A 19,935-nucleotide genomic window follows, 5' to 3' on the forward strand; every position below is an offset into this window, starting at 1 on the left:
CAAGTTGCTGCCGAATTTGAGTCTATTTTTCCTCAGGTTACTATAAACAAAAATGTAGATTGGATTAATTACCTCTATTATAATCAACAAAGATTCTTAAATTTTACTAAAGAAGCTGTTGAAGGTATCCATGAGCAACTTGATAAAACATCCCTCATGACCTGGCAAAATCGATTGGCTTTAGATATGCTCTTGGCTGAGAAAGGAGGCGTTTGTGCTATGTTTGGTGATGCATGCTGTACCTATATCCCTAATAATACAGCTCCTGATGGATCAATCACCCGTGCTTTAGCTGATTTGACATGAACTAGCTACTAATTCTGGCATTTCTAATCCTTGGGACAAATGGTTTATGTCCACTTTTGGGTCCTGGGGCCAATGGCTTAAATCAGTTTTCATCTCTCTTACGGTTGCTTTAATTGTTCTCCTGCTTGTAGCTTGCTGTATTGTTCCCTTGATAAGATACATTGTATCCAAGTATTTTACTGCCTCGATGGCAAAGGCTTATTTTTTACACAAAGAAAAAATGCTTCAGATCAGCACATCCACCCCACACTCCTCCGCCCACTCCACTCCATCCTCCTCTCCTACCCTTTCCTACTCAACTCTCCCTGATCAAATATTTTTGTTTGCTAAAAAAGGGGGGAATGTGGAAGACGAATGTTCTCTTCGTTCCCTTGTACTAATTCATGTCTGAGAAGTAAGCTTTACAAAACCATGTAATAGCATGCTTTGTTTTAGCAAACAGAAAAATGTTTGTGCAAAGGACTCAAGGTCTGAGCATTCCACACATGAGTCTGCCTTATCACGTTTTCCCTTAGCTTACATCTGAACGCCATAACAAAAGGAGCCAAGAAATCAAGTTGCACAAGGGGCGTTGAAGGGGCTAAAGGTTTGTGTATAATAAATGTGTTGACTGTTATATTTTATAAGGATATTAAATTACGCATTCTAGGGGTATAAAACTGGACCCCACCCAACAGACGGGGTTTCAGAAGAGCCCTGACGCTGTCATGTATATTTGATTGTCTGCTTTTCTGAAACTCTTCTCACCGTGACTCTGAAAATAAAGCTGCTTTATAACTACACCTGCTGTCAGGTCTGAGATTTCGTCCACATGAGGGAGCGTCAGTTACATCAATATGGCCATGTGGCGCATTTCCCGAAGGGTGATCTGGCTCATAACATCCTCATTGTTGGGGACCCGAGTGGCTGGACCAGACCAAGGGGTCGCCCACGTAACACCTGGCTGTGGCTGATAGAGAGTCATTTCTGGACGGTGGGACTGGACTGTGTGTCTGCCTGGGGGGGTTCGCATAGAGGGATCCCAAGTTTCTTCGTCGTGTAGTGGGTGCGGCAACAAACTGTACCAGTGCATGCTCCCCAACTTGACTTGACTTGATAGTTTTCATCTTAAAGAAATAGCAGAAAAGGTTATAAAAATCGCAGAAAAGAAATAAAAGTCAAGTGAACAACAAAATGTACACTGAAATATAAGAATTGGTCTAGGAAAAATACTGAGATGGTAAAGTAAATAAAGAATGTACCAGAAGAAAGGTTGATGTAATATACAAAATGTACTGAAGGATGACTAAGAAATGACTAAAAAATTAGCAGATATCCTATAAACTAGAATGGACAGTTGTTATATGCACAGAAATTTCTAGGGTGGTGGCTCATCTCAAAAGGTATAATAAGAACCAGAATATAATAGAATAGACTTTTATTTTAAATAAATCATTTGGGTTTAAACCAATAAACCAACCAGAGTAAAATGTATGCATTAATTGACACGGTATGTAAATTCAACATTTTATAAAATGAACCTCTATTCTTTGTTTCTTTGACCATTCTGATCATTCTGACCATGCTATAACAGACTGCTTTTGAAGAATGCTTCCTCCAAGCCATTTTGCAGAGGAGTTATTAATAGATACAATGAACAGTTTTTCTCCTGCGTGATTACTGAAATGTCCTGTTAGAGAATGTTTCTTTAATAAGATGTTAAATTTCGACCACAATAGCACTGATCAAAAAATGTAGTGTGATCAGTTTACGTCAGATATATTGTCATATATGAGCATAGATGTCACAATACCAGAATATTTGTATTCAATACCAATTAAATTTTTTGATACTCGAAACATTGCAATACCACAGCAAAAACAGAAATCTCATTCAATGGCTTTTTAGTACCTCCATTATTGAAGTGAACAATACTGTGTCTTTTTCTATAATACAATATAAAATATATAAATACTGACAGTAACTCTTTAAAATAGTGGTATATCTATCAAGTAGTTACCCAACTATCATTTAAATATTGTCATTCAGAAATATCAAAATGTGACGCAAGCTTTGAATTTTAATATGTAGTAGAGAAGCTGGTCCCACCCGCAGTGTAACAAAAAATGGGTGGGTTTATAATCTTGAGCAGATTATGGCATAGAGTTTATTAAGAATGATATTATGTTATGAACAACCTAATGTACCTTAGCATGTACATACTTTACATTTATTCTCTGATATTTTCTCACCAGTAACCAAACAATACTACTTAAAATCCAAATTAAATATAAAAATTCAAATATTATATATTGTGGCCTGAAGGGGGCACTCCAGCTCCCCAAACCTGACACAGACGCAGCACAACACAGGTTTTTATTTGGTTGTAGAAAACTCTTCCCTCACAAGTGTTTCCCACCACAGTCAACACAGTACAATAATAAAGTACAATTAAGCACATTCTGAAGCATTTTGTCTTCTATCTTTCTATCCTTCTCTCTCTCTTTTTCTCTCTCTCTCTCTCCTTTCACTTCCACTCCTCCTCCAGCAAGGTTTGTCTTCTCCTTTCCGATTCAGGATCTTGGAGCAGTGGCAGTTGGCTCCTATTATGTAATACCCAGGAGTACTTCCAGTGTCCCGTAGGTTTGGTCCAGAACCACTTCTAGGTAAAGTGGAAGCTCAATAAAGCAGGGCTCTGCAGTCGGTACAGCATCCCCTAGCAGCACTACAGAGCCCAACCAGACTGAGTTATGGAACTCCATGTCTCATGGTGCCTTGTGGTAATCTGAGGCACTGCTGAAATCCAGTAGGGCTGCCATCTAGCGAACCAGGGAAAATAGTGCCTTGTGCATGCTCATTCCCCCAGTCTTTCAACTCTAAAGGCACCCTGGCTATCCACGACAATACGCACTGTTGAATTAATGAATGTAAAGATAATTTAGGTTATTTCCATTTAAACCAATATAAACAAAGCTGTTTTTTGTAACAACATGCTTTCAGAGTCGGGTTTGTCAGTGAACCACTCTATTACGTTTGTAACAATTTGATATTGTAAGACTTTACTGAATATTTGCATCATTAGCTGGTAAAAAATGTATCAATAAATAGTAATTGTATTATCGTGGTATTTCCCTCTACTTGCCCTTTACCTGTTTCCTCTAGGGTAAGTGTTCTCGTCAAGTTCGTTATCGAGTTGGTCTACTGTTGCACTTTAAGATGAACATACACACACATAGATAAACACAGACCCTAACTACAACAGTGCCCCATGAATGACACACATGCTGATTAACCCTTAGTACTTTAAACAACACAAGTGCTATAGGAATAACAGGCTGTCATTCAGCACTTCAAGAGACTTACTTATTTTCGGCACGAACAACATACAATGTTTTAGTGATATCTCAGACCTAAATATTACTTTTGGTGTACAAGAATACATTTAAACATACAAAGACTCAGCACTCTTGACTATAGGCCATTTAACAGCCAAGAAAACCTTCTTTATCGTATTTGTCCCTTCTATTGAGTAGCACTCTCACTCTTTTAGCCTTATAAACCTCGCAGCACAGAAATAATGGCAAAAATCCGGCTGTCACCAAGTGCTCAAAGAAATCTAACTTATTACTTCAATCACTCTAGACATTAAGACAAAGCATTGAAAGTTAAAAGCAGCATGGTATTTATTACAAGAATAATACTAGTGAATTTCCCCTTGGGATTAATAAAGTATCTATCTATCTATCTATCTAATACCACAAGAACAAAGAATACTAGAAAATAGGTACTGATAGGAAAGTCTGAATATATAGGCTTTAGAAAAAGCTTACAAAAAAGTTACAGATGACAAGGATGAATGTCCCAGGAAGGCGTTTGATTTAGCAATCGATGTTCATGATGCCTTTCTGATGACCAGGGCCGTCTTCGTCCGTTCCTCTTCTTCTTCTCCTTCTTCTTCTTCTTTGCTTCTTCTCTGCTTCTCCTTTGCTTCTCTCTATCTTGCTTTTCAACCCAAGGCATATTTATTATGAAATGTCATGCCTTGGTTTCACAACATATGCACCTGAGTGGCTGGCTGTCAAAATGATTGATGAATTAATTCACTGTCCGTTTTCCCACACAACAAAACATTTGATGTACTCTGAGGTATCAGTAGTTCTTCCTGTCCCAGGCTGTAAACCAAACTGTTGTTCCAGATGTCCATCCATACAGTAATCAATAGCCTGAGGTATCAGCTCAGCATTCATTCCCAGGCTGTAAACCAAATTAGCACTAAGCTATGAACAAAAAGTAAGGTGTAAGGGAAGAAAACCTGCTTTAATTTGTCTTAGTTCATCTGTTGTCTTGTCTTGAACAAAATATAATGGAATCCAAAATGTACAGATTTTATACACCATAACAGTAATATTTAATCCATCAGTCAAATTAATTCAGATTTCAAATGCCAGAAGCTCATGGTGCTTTAATTTTTGAAATCTGTCCCTACTTTTTTAAATTTTTACCAACCTTAAAGTTTCCTGTGCAAAATCAAATTTTAAGCTTTACATTAATCTTTATTTCAGAGCTCCTTTAAAACAACTTTTGTTTTGTTGCTTTCATGGTTTCCTACCTGACTATTACAACTTTGTTATTGGTTATGTCGCTGTACAAATGAAGAATTAGAAAATTGCTTCAGCTATTATTACCTATACTCAATAAATTTATAACTGTGAGACAGCATCATCTCCTTCGTTTTACCATTCAAATATATAATGTGTGATTTTACTTATGGGTTTTACTAATGAACTTTACTTTGCTATCAGTGTTTGCAGAAGATTTGTACTGTATATAGCAATGGTGTATAGTATGTTTTGCTTATCCTGCTAACTGCGTTTTTCAGCATTTGTGCATCTCTGTTAACACAGTATATGTTATATTAATAGGAAGACGTGCCCTGTCCTTTGAAGAACTAAAACACTAAATAAATTAACAAATGGAGCAACTCATGTCATTGCCCATGCAGACAAGCCATAATGTCACTTTATTCCAATCCTGCCTTGATGTGTTCTTGCTACAGCTGTTCTTAGTGCTGCTAATCCTCTCACATTTCACACTCCTATACATATAACTGTGGATGCATATGAGGTCCTTGTCCATGACCCTGAACTGTATACACTGGTTAGAAAATGGGTGAATGCTTGGAGTGCTGAACATTTGTAGAAGTGCTATAATTAGAGAATGTATGCAAGCATCTGTTCCTTTGTCAGGACTGTGTAGGACACTATTAAAAGCAATTAATCTCATAATCCTTTCATCTCCTCTTACAAATGCATGACATACAAGATAAATGGATAAACTTCATCTGATTGGGAAGGTTATTTCATATGATTTGAGAAAGTACAACATGAATTTGAATGCCTTCCTAAAGGGCAAGTTGAAAAGACTGCAAAGAGAAAACAAGGCCAATACATTAATTATCAAATGGGCATAGCATATGAGACAGAGATGTGTCAAAGTAAATGTTAAAGGATCGAAATGACTGTTGACATTGAATGCACCGCTGAAGACTGAAGACTAATTTAATTGAAACAATAAACATCTCTTAAGTGGGCATACATTGAAACTTGTGTTAAAACTCCACAAATACTGTCTTCAATTGTTCATCACCATCAATAATTTAATAATTATACTCTAAACAAGTATTTTATAATTGGTGTGTCCTCAAAATAATAATGTAATGCTCCAGGGTCCTGACCTGAGAGAGACACACTCCTCAGGTGGTTGAAATCTGTCTGAGGAAGGATGGGACTACCCGGAGAGGCTGACATAAAACCATCTCTATGATCACCTTCGTACTCAGAACCCCTATATACTGTCTTTGCTTTAGTGTTATGGCCCAGAATCACTGCACTATTTGATTCTTGCTTCCCTCTACTCATTTGTTCACTCCATGCTCTTCGCGCACAATGCACTACTCCTTCTTGTCCGTCCTATGCCTCAGCTGCCCTATCTGACTCCTGCACTCTGTCACCAGCACTGAGCAAAAATGCAAAAATGATACCGTTCCACCACCTTCTACACTGAAGCCTGACTCTTGCTCTCTTTCCACCCTTTTTCCCAGGACCCTCCTCTTGCTCAGATGTTTCATCTGTGTCACATGGCCCACTGCTACTCCAGCCTGAGCATTACAGTATTATTGTTTCATAATTAAAAAAAAATATATAAAAATGACACCCTAACCAAAGCAATGCATGAGGCGTTTGCCTGGTTGCTGGTCCAGGATGAGAATATTTTTTAACACATTAAAAAGGCCACAATAATCGCACAAATTGATGAATTAACTTTCCCAGATCTAATATATATATATATAATGTTTATTTTTGTGTTGGTGTTGTATCCACTTCACATTGATTTTCAGCTGCATAACCAAGGACTGCCTTCTGTTTATATACTCTAGGCAGGTTCAGGTTTTCCAATTGGCATTGAGATGTGTACTGTGATCACGTTCAGAGTTTACACAGTAAATAGAGTAAATAGTATTCTCATTGCCTGTTTTTCACCTTTCCGTAACTTCTGGGTTGGTTGTTTTAGATATACGTTTTAGCCATTAATGTCATGCCTTTGAGAAATTATTTTGATAAAATTTTAAACATTTTCAAAGTCCTTTGTTAGATCATTTTTGGACAAGAGATGTTTACAGTTTCCTCTCCTTCTTTTTGATTTATGAGGACTATTTTAAGTTGGGCACTCCACTTTTGTGTGCCTTAGGAAAAGGCACATTTTTCTGTATTCAGAAAATTTTAAGGATCAGTTTGAGATTCAAGGCCTCATTTGGGTATTTTGAGTTTGGAGTCTGCAGATAGAGACATCTGAGGCTTAATTTCAGATACTCACATATCTTGGATCAGTATTGATTTGCTAGTCAATCTAAATTGCTTTTGAAAAAAAAAAAAAAATTTGGAAAACCTACATAGTGGGATCCCCAGCCTTCAGTGAAACCAGAGTTTAAGCCATCAGAGGGAACTAAACTACCCCCTGCACTATTGTGTTATCATTTTACAGTAATCAAATATTTACTGTCATATATACAGCTCAAGTGTACAAGTATAATGAAATTTTTATTTGAGTGTTGTGGCAGATGGTCGGGGCCCTTACCTAGCCAGGAAGCCCTGACAATGGAAGGGCTGAGGGGGAGAGCTTTTTCAGTACATTCTCTTCCGTGGATCGATAGAGGGCAGTCTCCTTGGCTTACAGCAGGGCCATGAGTTTGGAACATGGGGGCACCTGGATGTCTGCTGGGCCCTTTTTGGCAGCACTTAAGACACACCAGGAAGTGCTGCCAGAAGAAGGCTGTTGGACACCTGGAGTTCTGGGAGTTCTGCGGGGGCAGCAGCTTAAGCAGAGAGGCCCAGACTTCCCTCTCCCTGGCCACTTCTTCCAGCTCTTCCGGGAGAATCCCAAGGCGTTCCCAGGCCAGCCGGGAGACATAGTCCCTCCAGCGTGTCCTGGGTCTTCCCCGGGGCCTGCTCCCGGTTGGACGTGCCCGGAACACCTCACCAGGGAGGCGTCCAGGAGGCATCCTGATCAGATGCCCGAGCCACCTCATCTGACTCCTCTTGATGCGGAGGAGCAGCGGCTCTACTCTGACCCCCTCCCGGATGACTGAGCTTCTCACCCTATCTTTAAGGGAAAGCCCAGACACCCTGCGGAGGAAACTCATTTCAGCCGCTTGTATTCGCGATCTCGTTCTTTCGGTCACTACCCATAGCTCATGACCATAGGTGAGGGTAGGAGCGTAGATCGACTGGTAAATTGAGAGTTTTGCCTTACGGCTCAGCTCCTTTTTCACCACGACAGACCGATGCAGAGCCTGCATCACTGCTGATGCCACACCGATCCGCCTGTCGATCTCACGCTCCATTCTTCCCTCACTCGTGAACAAGACCCCGAGATACTTGAACTCCTCCACTTGGGGCAGGATCTCTCCCCCAACCCTGAGAGGGCAGTCCACCCTTTCCGGCTGAGGACCATGCTCTCGGATTTGGAGGTGCTGATTCTCATCCCAGCCGCTTCACACTCAGCTGCGAACCGATCCAGAGAGAGCTGAAGATCACGGCCTGATGAAGCAAACAGGACAACATCATCTGCAAAAAGCAGTGACCCAATCCTGAGTCCACCAAACCGGACCCCTTCAACACCCTGGCTGCGCCTAGAAATTCTGTCCATAAAAGTTATAAACAGAATCGGTGACAAAGGGCAGCCCTGGCGGAGTCCAACTCTCACTGGAACGGGCTCGACTTACTGCCGCAATGCGGACCAAGCTCTGACACGGTTGTACAGAGACCGAACAGCTCTTATCAGGGGGTCCGGTGCCCCATACTCCCGGAGCACCCCCCACAGGATTCCCCGAGGGACACGGTCGAATGCCTTTTCCAAGTCCACAAAACACATGTAGACCGGTCGAGCAAACTCCCATGCACCCTCCAGGACTCTGCTAAGGGTGAAGAGCTGATCCACTGTTCCGCGACCAGGACGAAAACCACACTGTTCCTTCTGAATCCAAGGTTCGACTATCCGACGGACCCTCCTCTCCAGAACCCCCGAATAGACTTTTCCAGGAGGCTGAGGAGTGTGATCCCTCTATAGTTGGAACACACCCTCCGGTCCCCCTTTTTAAAGAGGGGGACAACCACCCCGGTCTGCCAATCCATAGGCACTGTCCCCGATTTCCATGCGATGTTGCAGAGACGTGTCAACCAAGACAGTCCTACAACATCCAGAGCCTTAAGGAACTCCGGGCGTATCTCATCCACCCCCGGGGCCCTGCCACCAAGGAGTTTTTGACCACCTCGGTGACTTCAGTCCCAGAGATGGGAGAGCCCACCTCAGAGTCCCCAGGCTCTACTTCCTCATTGGAAGGCATGTTAGTGGGATTGAGGAGGTCTTGAGTACTCTTCCCACTGACCCACAACGCCCGAGTCGAGGTCAGCAGCGCACCATCCCACTATATACGGTGTTGACACTGCACTGCTTCCCCCTCCTGAGACGCCGGACGGTGGACCAGAATCTCCTCGAAGCCGTCCAAAGTCGTTCTCCATGGCCTCCAAACTCCTCCCATGCCCGAGTTTTTGCCTCAGCAACAACCGAAGCCGCGTTCCACTTGGCCTGCCGGTACCTATCAGCTGCCTCCAGAGACCCACAGGACAAAAAAGTCCTATAGGACTCCTTCTTTAGCTTGACGGCATCCCTCACCGCCGTGTCCACCAACGGGTTCGGGATTGCCGCCACGACAGGCACCGACCACCTTGCGGCCACAGCTCCGGTCAGCCGCCTCAACAATAGAGGCACGGAACATGGCCCATTCGGACTCAATGTCCCCCACCTCCCTCAGGACGTGGTTGAAGTTCTGCCGGAGGTGGGAGTTGAAGCTACTTCTGACAGGGGACTCTGCCAGCTGTTCCCAGCATACCCTCACAACACGTTTGGGCCTACCGGGTCTGACCGGCATCTTCCCCCACCATCGAAGCCAACTCACCACCAGGTGGTGATCAGTTGACAGCTCCGCCCTTCTCTTCACCCGAGTGTCCAAGACATATGGCCGCAAGTCCGACGACACGACCACAAAGTCGATCATCGACCTCAGGCCTAGGGTGTCCTGGTGCCAACTGCACATATGAACACCCTTATGCTTGAACATGGTGTTCGTTATGGACAATCTGTGACGAGCACAGAAGTCCAATAACAAAACACCGCTCGGGTTCAGATCGGGGGGGCCATTCCTCCCAATCACGCCCTTCCAGGTCTCACTGTCATTGCCCACGTGAGCATTGAAGTCTCCCAGCAAAACGAGGGAATCCCCAGAAGGTATGCCCTCTAGCAACCCCTCCAGAGACTCCAAAAAGGGTGGATACTCCAAACTGCTGTTCGGCGCATACGCACAAACAACAGTCAGGACCCTTCCCCACCCAGGCGGAGGGAGGCCACCCTCTCGTCCACCGGGGTAAACCCCAATGCACAGGCTCCGAGTCGGGGGGCAATAAGTATGGGTTGGTTGGGGCGGCTGTATGCGCACCGAGCTTCACATTGTCTACCTCAGGGGTCTCCAACCTTTTTTCCCCTGAGAGCTACTTTTACAAAATGAAAATGGCCAAGAGTTACTCATGTTTTCTAATGTTTATTCTCATAGCTTATTTCAACCCCAACAAACTAAATAAGCTTGTTTGAACGTTTACAAAATGCTGGCGTCCACAACTCACATTTTACTTTAAAACATCACAAAAAAATATTTAGTTCACCTAGAAGTGCATTTTGTATGTCTGTATGCATTTTCTAGTACATCTCACACTATTGAACTATACTATTAACTATTTACAGGGATCAACTCTTTTGGGAAAGTTCATAACAAAAAAAAAAAATGAATTACAAATAACATGTGCACTTCAGTATTTCGAGCCCCGCGTCTGAGTCGGATGCTTCCCCTGATTACCAATTCGTGTGTTTCACTATGCCCACTATGCCTTTTCGTCTTCAGCTACCCATGTGCACTTGTACGGAAGAGACCTTACAGAACAATGCCAAAATGAAACGCAACTAAACCTGCTACTGCGAGAGAGGACACATTACAGCGTGATCACGAAGTAAAAGGCAAAGGCATGACAGTCGCTCGCAAGAAACGGACACTCAGCATTCACACAGATTAGCTCAACGACGCGTCTCTGCCGCACAATGAAAGGCAACTGAATTCCCTACAGAGAGAGAAGACAGATTACGCCGTGATCGCGAAAGAAAGAGGCAAAAGCGTGCCAATGAGACACCTGACGAGAGGTCCTTACGATTGCAAAACAACCGTAATAGACAAACTCCTACAGAGAGAGAGGACACATTACGCCGTGATCGCCAAAGAAAGAGGCAAAAGCGTGCCAATGAGACACCCAACGTCAGGTCCTTACGATTGCAAAACAACCGTAATATACAGAAACGTACGGTCTCGCAAGAAACTCCAAGTGAACGCTCTCAAACTGACACTCACCACTCACAGACATAAATGTGGTGCGATGAAGGACCCAGTTCACGACTGGCAGCCGCGTTTAAACAGGGAGTCCTTCAACTGTGGTCATCCAACGCGCAGTGTAGCGTGCGCCAAGTTGCTAGTTTTAAAATAATACTGATTATATCCTGCCATGTTTTGAAAAAAGTCTGTACGGATCCTCTAACTGAGTATTTGATTTTTCCAATTTCAAATAGTATAACACATCGGTTTTCCACTGACTTAAAATAGGAGAGTTTGGGTTCTTCAAATTTATCATGATAAGTCTGCGTGCCAAAAGTGAAGTGAATGCAATCACAATTTGTTTTTCTTTCTCCACTTTAAGCCCCTCTGGAAGAACCCCAAACACGGCTGTTAATGGGTTAGGAGGGATTGTGAGTCCAAGGCTGTCTGAAAGGTAATTAAAAATTTTTGTCCAGAATAATGTTAATTTGGTGCAGGCCCAGAACATGTGAACCAGTGAGGCTGGGACTTGGTTGCAACGTTTACATGTTGGATCATGTCCTGGAAACATTTTAGAGAGTTGTAGTCGAGACAGATGTGCTCGATATATAATTTTGAGTTGTATAATTGTATGCTTTGTGCATATGGAGCTTGAGTGAATTCTCTGCATTGCTACTTTCCACTCCTTTTCTGATATATTAATTGAGAGATCTTTTTCCCAGTGTCTTCTTGGATCTTTGAAAGGAGGGATTGTAAAATGATTTTATATATTGTAGAGATTGAGTCTAAGTCTTTGAGATTGAGCAATATTTTTCCAGCATGGATGAGGGTGCAAGATGAGGAAAATCTGGAAGGTTCTGTTTAACAAAGTTCCTGATTTGAAGATAGTGAAAGAAATGTGTAGCTGGAATGTTAAATTTGGAATGTAATTGTTCATAGGATGCAAAGACGTTGTCTATATAAAGATCTCTAAGCAAGTTAATTCCAAAATTTTTCCAGATATTAAAACTGCATATGTTTGTGAAGGTTGAAAGAGGTGGTTCTCTTGCAGAGTGCCACAGATAGAAGCTTCTCCGTCTTAAAATGCTTTCTACATTGGTTCCAGATTCTAAGTGAGTGGAGCACAATTGGGTTATTAGTGTATTGCTGATAAGTGTTTTTATTGGAGCACAGAGCAAGGAATACAAAGAAGTACTGCAGGATTTTACTTCTATTGCGGTCCAAGCCTGTGTATGTTCTTCTATTTGTGTCCAGGTTCTTATCGCCTGTATATTTGCTGCCCAGTAATAAAACTGGAAGTTAGGTAGAGCCATGCCGCCTTCTGCCTTTTGTCTTTGTAGGGTCGCTCTTTTGATGCGTGGATGTTTTGAATTCCAAATAAATGAGGTTATTGTTGAATCTAATTGCTTAAAGAATGATTTATTAATGTATATTGGATGTTTTGAAATAAAAAGGAGCTTAGGAAGAATATTCATCTTAACAGTGTTAATTCTTCCAGCTAGTGTGAGATGAAGGGTTGACCATCTATGCAAGTCTTGTTTAATTTTTTCCATGCAGACGCGAAATTTTGTTGATAAGAGCTTTATGTTTACTTGTGATGTTTACCCTAGGTATTTAAACTGTTCTGCAATGATAAAAGGTAGGGTATCTAATCTAATATTATATGCTTGAGAATTCACTGGAAAGAGTACACTTTTATTCAGATTAATTCTGAGACCAGAGATCTTTTGAAATTCTGTGAGTGCTGCTAAGACTGCAGGCACAGAATTTTCTGGGTCCGATATATACAGTACCATATCATCTGCATATAATGAGATTTTCTGTTCCAGTCCTTCTCTGCTAATCCCCTTTATCTGATCAGTATTTCGACAATGTATTGCCAGTGGTTCAATGGCAATGCAAACAGCAGCGTGACAAGGGCATCCTTGTCTAGTTCCACGTTCTAGTTTAAAGTAGTCTGAGCAAATGTTGTTGATGCAAACTGAAGCTTCTGGGTTAGTATACAGTAATTTAATCCATGCACAAATGTTCGGGCCAAACCCAAACTTCTCCAATGTAGTAAAAGGTATTTCCATTCAATCATGTGAATGCTTTTTCTGCATCCAATGATAATAATATTTCTGGGGTGTTTGATTTAGTTGGTGAGTATATTACATTAAACAGGCTCGAAGATTTGAAGATAAGTGTGGCCCCTAATAAATCCAGTTTGGTCTTGTGATATTACGAGGGAGCACTTTCTCCATCCTTCTAGCTATGATTTTAGAGAGTATTTTAACGTGTTATTCAGAAGTGAAATTGGTCTGTATGATGCACATTGTAATAAATCCTTATTTTGTTTTGGAAAGACAGTGATTAGTGCTTGGCGAAAGGTTTGTGGAAAGATTGGTTATCTCTGGCTTCTGTAAATGTTGCTAATAGGAGGGGGCTAGCTGAGGGAGAATTTCTTGTAAAATTCTGCAGGGTAGCCATCAGGGCCTGCTGCTTTTCCACCTTGGAGTGACTTTATAGCATCTAGTAATTCTGATAACGCCAGAGGTTTATCAAGTTCCTCCACACTAAAAGCGTCTATTTGTGGTATCTGTAATGTATCCAGAAATGCATTAGATTGTGTATTGTCTTCTTTAAACTCAGTAGTATATAGGGATTTATAGTAGTCTCTGAAAGTGTGCATTATATTTTTGTGTTCGATTTTATCTCCGTTCGTGGTGATTACGAGATTGCATTGCACTTCTTGCTTGTGAATTTGTTGAGCTAAAAGCTTATTAGCTTTCTCTCCATGTTCATAGTAATGATGTCTGGATTTGTAAATTAGTTGTTCAGTTTCTTTAGTTGTCAAGAGGTTTAATTCTGAATGTAGAGCCTGCCTCCTCCTATGTAGTGTCTCTTGGTAGTCTGGCATGTTCTTCATCTATTTTAGTAATTTCGCTTTTTATCTCTGCTACTTTCTTGGCTTGGATTTATTTCTGTGGGAAAGATATGAGATAATCTGTCCTCTTAAGAAGGCCTTAAGAGTTTCCCAGAGTATTCCTGCAGAGATCTCGGGGATGTATTTGTCTCTAGAAAGAATTTGATTTGTTTGGATATAAATTCAGTACAATTCTCGTCAGCTAATAGAAGCGGGTTGAGGCCATCTGCGGGTGAGTGTATGGGGCTTAGTAATTTTAGCTCCAAGATCATAGGTGCATGGTCAGAAATAACAATAGCATCGTATTTGCAAGATTTAATCTTAGGCAAGAAGTTATTGTCTATAAAGAAGTAATCAATCCTTGAGTAGCAATGATGTACTGGTGAGTAGAAAGAATATGTTCTTGAATTTGGGTTTAAAAACCTCCAGGGATCTGATAAGTTGTGATCAGTTATAAACTTTGTAATTATCTTTGCGTGTTAGATGCGTTCCCCTGTGGAGGAAGTCCTATCTAAAAGTGGATTTAGAACACAATTAAAGTCCCCAGCCATTATAACTTTATGAGTGTTCAGATTGGGAATGGATGCAAATAAATTTTGTATAAATTCCTTATCATCAACATTAGGTGCATAAACATTTATCAAAATCATTTTACAGTTAGATAAGTCTCCCATGACCATTACATATCTCCCTTCAGGATCCAATACTACATCTGATGCTACAAATGGTACTGTTCTATGTATGAGAATTCCCACACCTCTAGTTTTCTTTGTAAAACTAGAGTGGAACATTTCCCAGTCCAGTCTTTTTGTAGCCGGAACTGATCCTTGCTTAGTAAGTGGGTTTCCTGTAAAAATACTATTTTAGCATTTAGACCTGTTAGGTGAGAGAGTACTTTCTTTCTCTTTAATTCGTGATTCAGGCCTTTAACATTCCAGCTTACAAGTTAACTGTCCCATCATGGAGACACTGATTCTGAGTTTTTGATGTCATTTTATAGTCTTAACTGGAAGTGAGACAGCTTAGGTCTTAATTTCCTATTTCCCTAGAGTTGTTGCCATGCAGCTTATTATTACGTTGGTAGTTATAATTATAAAGATTAAGAGGATAGATTAGGTATAGATCAAGCCTGCTCTCTTTCTCTCCCCTTAACCCCCACCCTCCCTTTTTGCCTCCCCAAGTGAGGCTAAAACCCACTTCACACAGTCCCAGTCCTCTGACATACCCAGAGACAGAGCACGTCCAAAGCAAAACAAGCCCCATGCAGCGCTTTAGGTTAAAAGATAGAGATATCTGTTACCAATATAGTCTTTAAAAAAAAAAAGAATTTTGCACTTAAAATATATATATAGTCTTCAGCAATTTTAGTGCATTAAGATGATACACCCAGATAATAAACCCAGGGGATGTTGTTAAAAATGTGTCCAGAATAAGCATAACAAGTCTTAATGCAGTAATAGCAATAACAATAAACCAAGGGTATGATATTGAACAGTCTCGTTTAGGGTAGAGATGAAATAATTAGAAAAAAAAGAAAAGAGAGAAAAAAGAAAAAGTAATTAAGCACAATAAAACATAAACAGATAGCCCTAGTAATACTAAGTAATAATGAGAATATATGAGAATATATGCTGATAAAACCCGTATTTTAAACAAATAGATCAGACAGTAGATTATTAATCCTTGCTTTATCATTAACCGCCATGACTCACTATTATGTATCAGAATAGTCCCGGGATCAGCTTTCTTAATTCATTTTCTGCTTCTTCCTTGCTAGCAAAGACATAGAATTGACCCTGCCATTCCACTTTCAGTTTTGCCGGATACAAGAGGCTGTATTTGACTGGCTTGTCGTAACCGCTGTTTAATGTTGTAGAAGGCTGTGTTTTAGTAGCTGTTGCTGGAGAGAAGTCGGGAAGATACGAATGTGGTTATTTTCATATATAATATCTTCCTTGTTTCTGAGGAGTGCCATCACCTCTAGCTTAAATGATAATCTTTCAAAACGAATTATAAAAGATCTGGGTCTGGGTCTAACGGTGTTTGATCCACGTACGCGGTAAGCCGCTGCTATCTCAGATTCTGCTTTAAAGCCGTCCCGATTATTTTAGAAAAAAGTTCAGCTGCGAATTTCACAGGGTTTGAACTTTCTCGATTCTCAGGCAGACCTTCAATTCTGACATTATACCTTCTACTCCCATCTTCCAAAGCAGCCAGTCTGTCTCCGAAGTTTTTGCATTCGAGCTGACATTTACTGCTTTTCCTCGGCACTGGCAGCTAAATTTTCGGCTATTTCAATCCGAGTCATGAATGTCTCCTTAAGTTCCTCCAATTGTTCAGTAAGCATGCTCAGTTTAACCGAGTTTTCCTGAATGTGCTCTTCAATTTTACCCAGCACCTGTCGCAGCTCAAGTTGCATCGCCTGTTGGAATTCCTGTCGCAGCCATTCATTTGCCTGTTTCAACTCCTGTCTCACCTCCTGTCTCATTTTTTCATTTGCCTTTACCCTTGCTTTCTCATTAGCCTTCTCGCTTTTCTTTATTTCTTGCATGAGCTCAGCAAGCATCACCTGCAGCTTAGACATTTCAATTGTGCTTTCTTGTACCGTAGATGAAGCAGCAGACTCTGCTGTAGCCGTTGTCCCCGCTGCTCCCGGCTCGCGTGGAGTAATTGAAGCCACGGACTTCAAGGCCTTTTCCAGTTTCAGGTGATCTTCTCCAATCGGCAAACTATCGAGATCTACACTCACGATTGTACCTTCGCTCCCCTTTTCGCTCTCAGCCGGCGACGATGTAGTGGACCGTGGACCCGAGGTGTCTGTACTTTTGCCCATCTAATCCAGGTCTGTCTCTGAAAGGCCGTATCTTGTACTAGGGCTTGCTGATCTTAGCTTGGGTGTAGCTTTATTTTTCGATTCTTTCAGACCCCCCTTCTCCCCCTTCTTGTTGGCCATGTTTATATGTGCTTACATATACTTTTCCAATCCCTCTCGGGTTGAATAAATACAGGATATCTCAGGATAATAAGCAAATAATATGAGAAATAACCCCGCTGCTAGCGGAGCTCCACTTCAGACGTCCATCTCTCGCATCGGACGAGACCTTCTTCTAGTAAAAAGGAAAATTACCAGTATTAAGAGAGGAAGGATAGAACAGGACAACAATGATGCACAGAAGCTACCCGAGGACAGGATAAGGAGGAATGAGAACACCTGTGTTCAAGACTAGGAAGCTGAGGAACGATACCACGGACTTAATATATAAAAAATGGCTCTGGTAGGCAAGTAAGAAACCAGCTGGATTGGTGAATCAGTAAAAAGACAGCAAATGGCTTTTGCTATAAACAAGGTCACAATGATGCAATGCATGAAAGTAAAATTAGTATATTCAGGCACTAGCAAGTAAATATAGAAGAATATATTACAAATTAACTTTAGAGTAGAAATTAAGGCAAATCTAGCATGCCAAGCAAATGATTAAATAAAAGCATATACCATATTTCTTTTTTTTGAAAAGCTTAGAAAAGGAAATGACACAAGAAAAGCCCAAAGATGGAAAAAGGAAAACATCTGCCCAACCAAAGACCAATCAGAAATAAGCAAAACAGAAACTAGAGATGAACAATGGACAGTAAGAACAGGTGCAGAATGAGCTAATTGAACGAGGTCAAAGTGATAAGAAATGATATATGGGTTTTGAACTGTTCGGGGCTCAGCTCAATTTGGCCGTATTGGGTTGAGTATTTGTTGTTATTATTGTTGTTTTATTGCAATAAAGCTTTAAAACTCTGTTTGCCTATCCTGAGTCCTAATATCCTTCATTTTCAGGTAAAAAGCCTTCTGGTGACAATTTTTCGCCATGACACATACAGCTTGAAGTAGTACAAAATTAGGTAGAATAGGGCAGTAGAAAAAAGTGACCATTGTTTTTAAATGAGGAATTGTGATCACTGTAGCAGCATAGTTAAGTAAAAAAAGTGACAGTTCCAAGATTCAGTAACAATAAGGAAATCAGCTAATACTAATCAACTGATCTGATCTGAATCCCTTTCTAAACTTTAAGTCAGTACTTTAAATAAATACAAATGTTTGAATTGTTACAACACATGTTTGCTTCAGTCTCTTTAAAGTAAACATAAGTTAACCTTTGACATTTAAAAATATATCCCTGCTTTATTCCAATAAAAAAGGGAAAAACATAAAAGCACAAAAGCTATTTCCATTTTTTTCACAGAAATATAAGTTTGCATCTTTGAATAAAACAAGAAAAAACACTTGAACTGAAGTAACTTACCCAGTAGAGATGAAATTCCACTCTGAGTGATCTGAATGTGCTCTGTGAATGCTAAGGCTCAAGTGTGCTGCTGGAATTCCATTAGCTGTGTTTAGTACATGGGTTGTAAGAATACTCCCTGATGCTAATGCCATTCTCATTACCTACAGTATAGCAGAAATAAACAAATGCACTCTTAACTGTATTATATATAGTGCCTTTGAAAGATGATTTATGAGTTTTAGGATAAAAAACAGCACCACAATAGTAAGATCAGAAAAGCTGCCGCAATTGCATTCCTTGTCAATACATACATACATACATACATACATACATACAGCCACATCATTAATGTTTTTAGTGGTAATTTGTTAATATGCTTGATACACTAATATATTTTCTCACATTGATAAATAAGTGAAATTGTTTTTGTGTATTAAATTGGCTTTATACCTTAGAATACTTGTCCAAATAAAAAGATGAGATTCTGGATATAGACACCAGTCTCTCTTTTCATTCATGCGTCGACTATCTAAAGCACTCAAATTCATGGTAAAAGGGACCTTTTACAAATCCCAGCAGCATTGTGCAAAGGGGATATTAGCCTGGCAGAAGTCTGTTGCAGTGATTTTTTTTCTGAATGAGCTTTAGAATTTTAACAACAATAATAACCATTTAAACAATAGAACAGCTTTACATATATATACAGTAGAAATATCTCTTCTGCTAACTAGTTTATTTTTCTTTAAGCCTCAAACTGGTCAACAAGTACAAAAAAAGAGATGGCATGAACTAAAAAAACGAGTTCCCTATAAATCAGGTGTTTTGTTAAAACTCCTTTTTTGCTTTACAGATTAGTAACATGCTCAACTTTCAGTTGATTCACTGATATAACACTTTGAAATTAAAGGTTATACATATGTTATCAACAAAAAAGAAAATCAAAATAAAACAATTCAGATGTACCTTATATTTGAGCAGTTAATTTCCTCTGATCTGATGTTGGGAGACACTCTTTCAAAATGTCAGCAAGTCAGTGTATCCTGTGAAAAGGCCTATTACTATGCATAATAAATAATCTGACCTTCAGTAAACTCATGGGTCCTTGAAATAAATGCTTTTCAAACTTTGTGCTGCAATTCACTGGTTATCAAGTGACCTTGCAACATGATGATAAAAGTAATGACCTTCCAAAAATGCAAAAAAACAATTCAAGTAACATACTCTTTGTTTATGCACATGAACGTAATATTCTTTCAAGCAACAGGGAATAATAAGACATCTATTACTTTTTTAAAGGAAAGGAAAATGTTTGTTATGTTTTTGAATTACATATGTGTTTTGTTGGTGGCACAGTGATAAGAGCTTGTGTCTCATATCTCCAGAGCAGAGTTCACATTCACACTGTTGTAAAACCTGGGCCACAAGAAAATATTTAAAAAATCTGATTCCTAGTAGGCTTCAAAATTTAAGGTAGGCCTGACCCTAAAACTTAAAATCAGAGT

At 40.3% G+C, this 19,935-nt stretch overlaps 1 protein-coding gene across 1 annotated transcript in view; it reads right to left on the bottom strand.

Annotated features, from left to right (window-relative positions):
* urahb (urate (5-hydroxyiso-) hydrolase b) overlaps positions 1 to 19,519 on the bottom strand; it is an 84,515-nt gene extending 64,996 nt beyond the window's left edge. The window contains exons 1-2 of the mRNA XM_039763575.1: positions 19,397 to 19,519; positions 18,452 to 18,594 (exon numbers count right to left, since the gene is read on the bottom strand). Of these exons, the coding sequence (XP_039619509.1) occupies positions 18,452 to 18,591 (140 nt within the window). The 5' untranslated portion in view covers positions 18,592 to 18,594; positions 19,397 to 19,519. The remainder of the gene's footprint in view (positions 1 to 18,451; positions 18,595 to 19,396) is intronic.
* Positions 19,520 to 19,935: the final 416 nt, after the last annotated feature.

This window comes from Polypterus senegalus, chromosome 9, assembly GCF_016835505.1.
Source record: "Polypterus senegalus isolate Bchr_013 chromosome 9, ASM1683550v1, whole genome shotgun sequence".
Lineage (NCBI taxonomy): Eukaryota > Metazoa > Chordata > Cladistia > Polypteriformes > Polypteridae > Polypterus > Polypterus senegalus.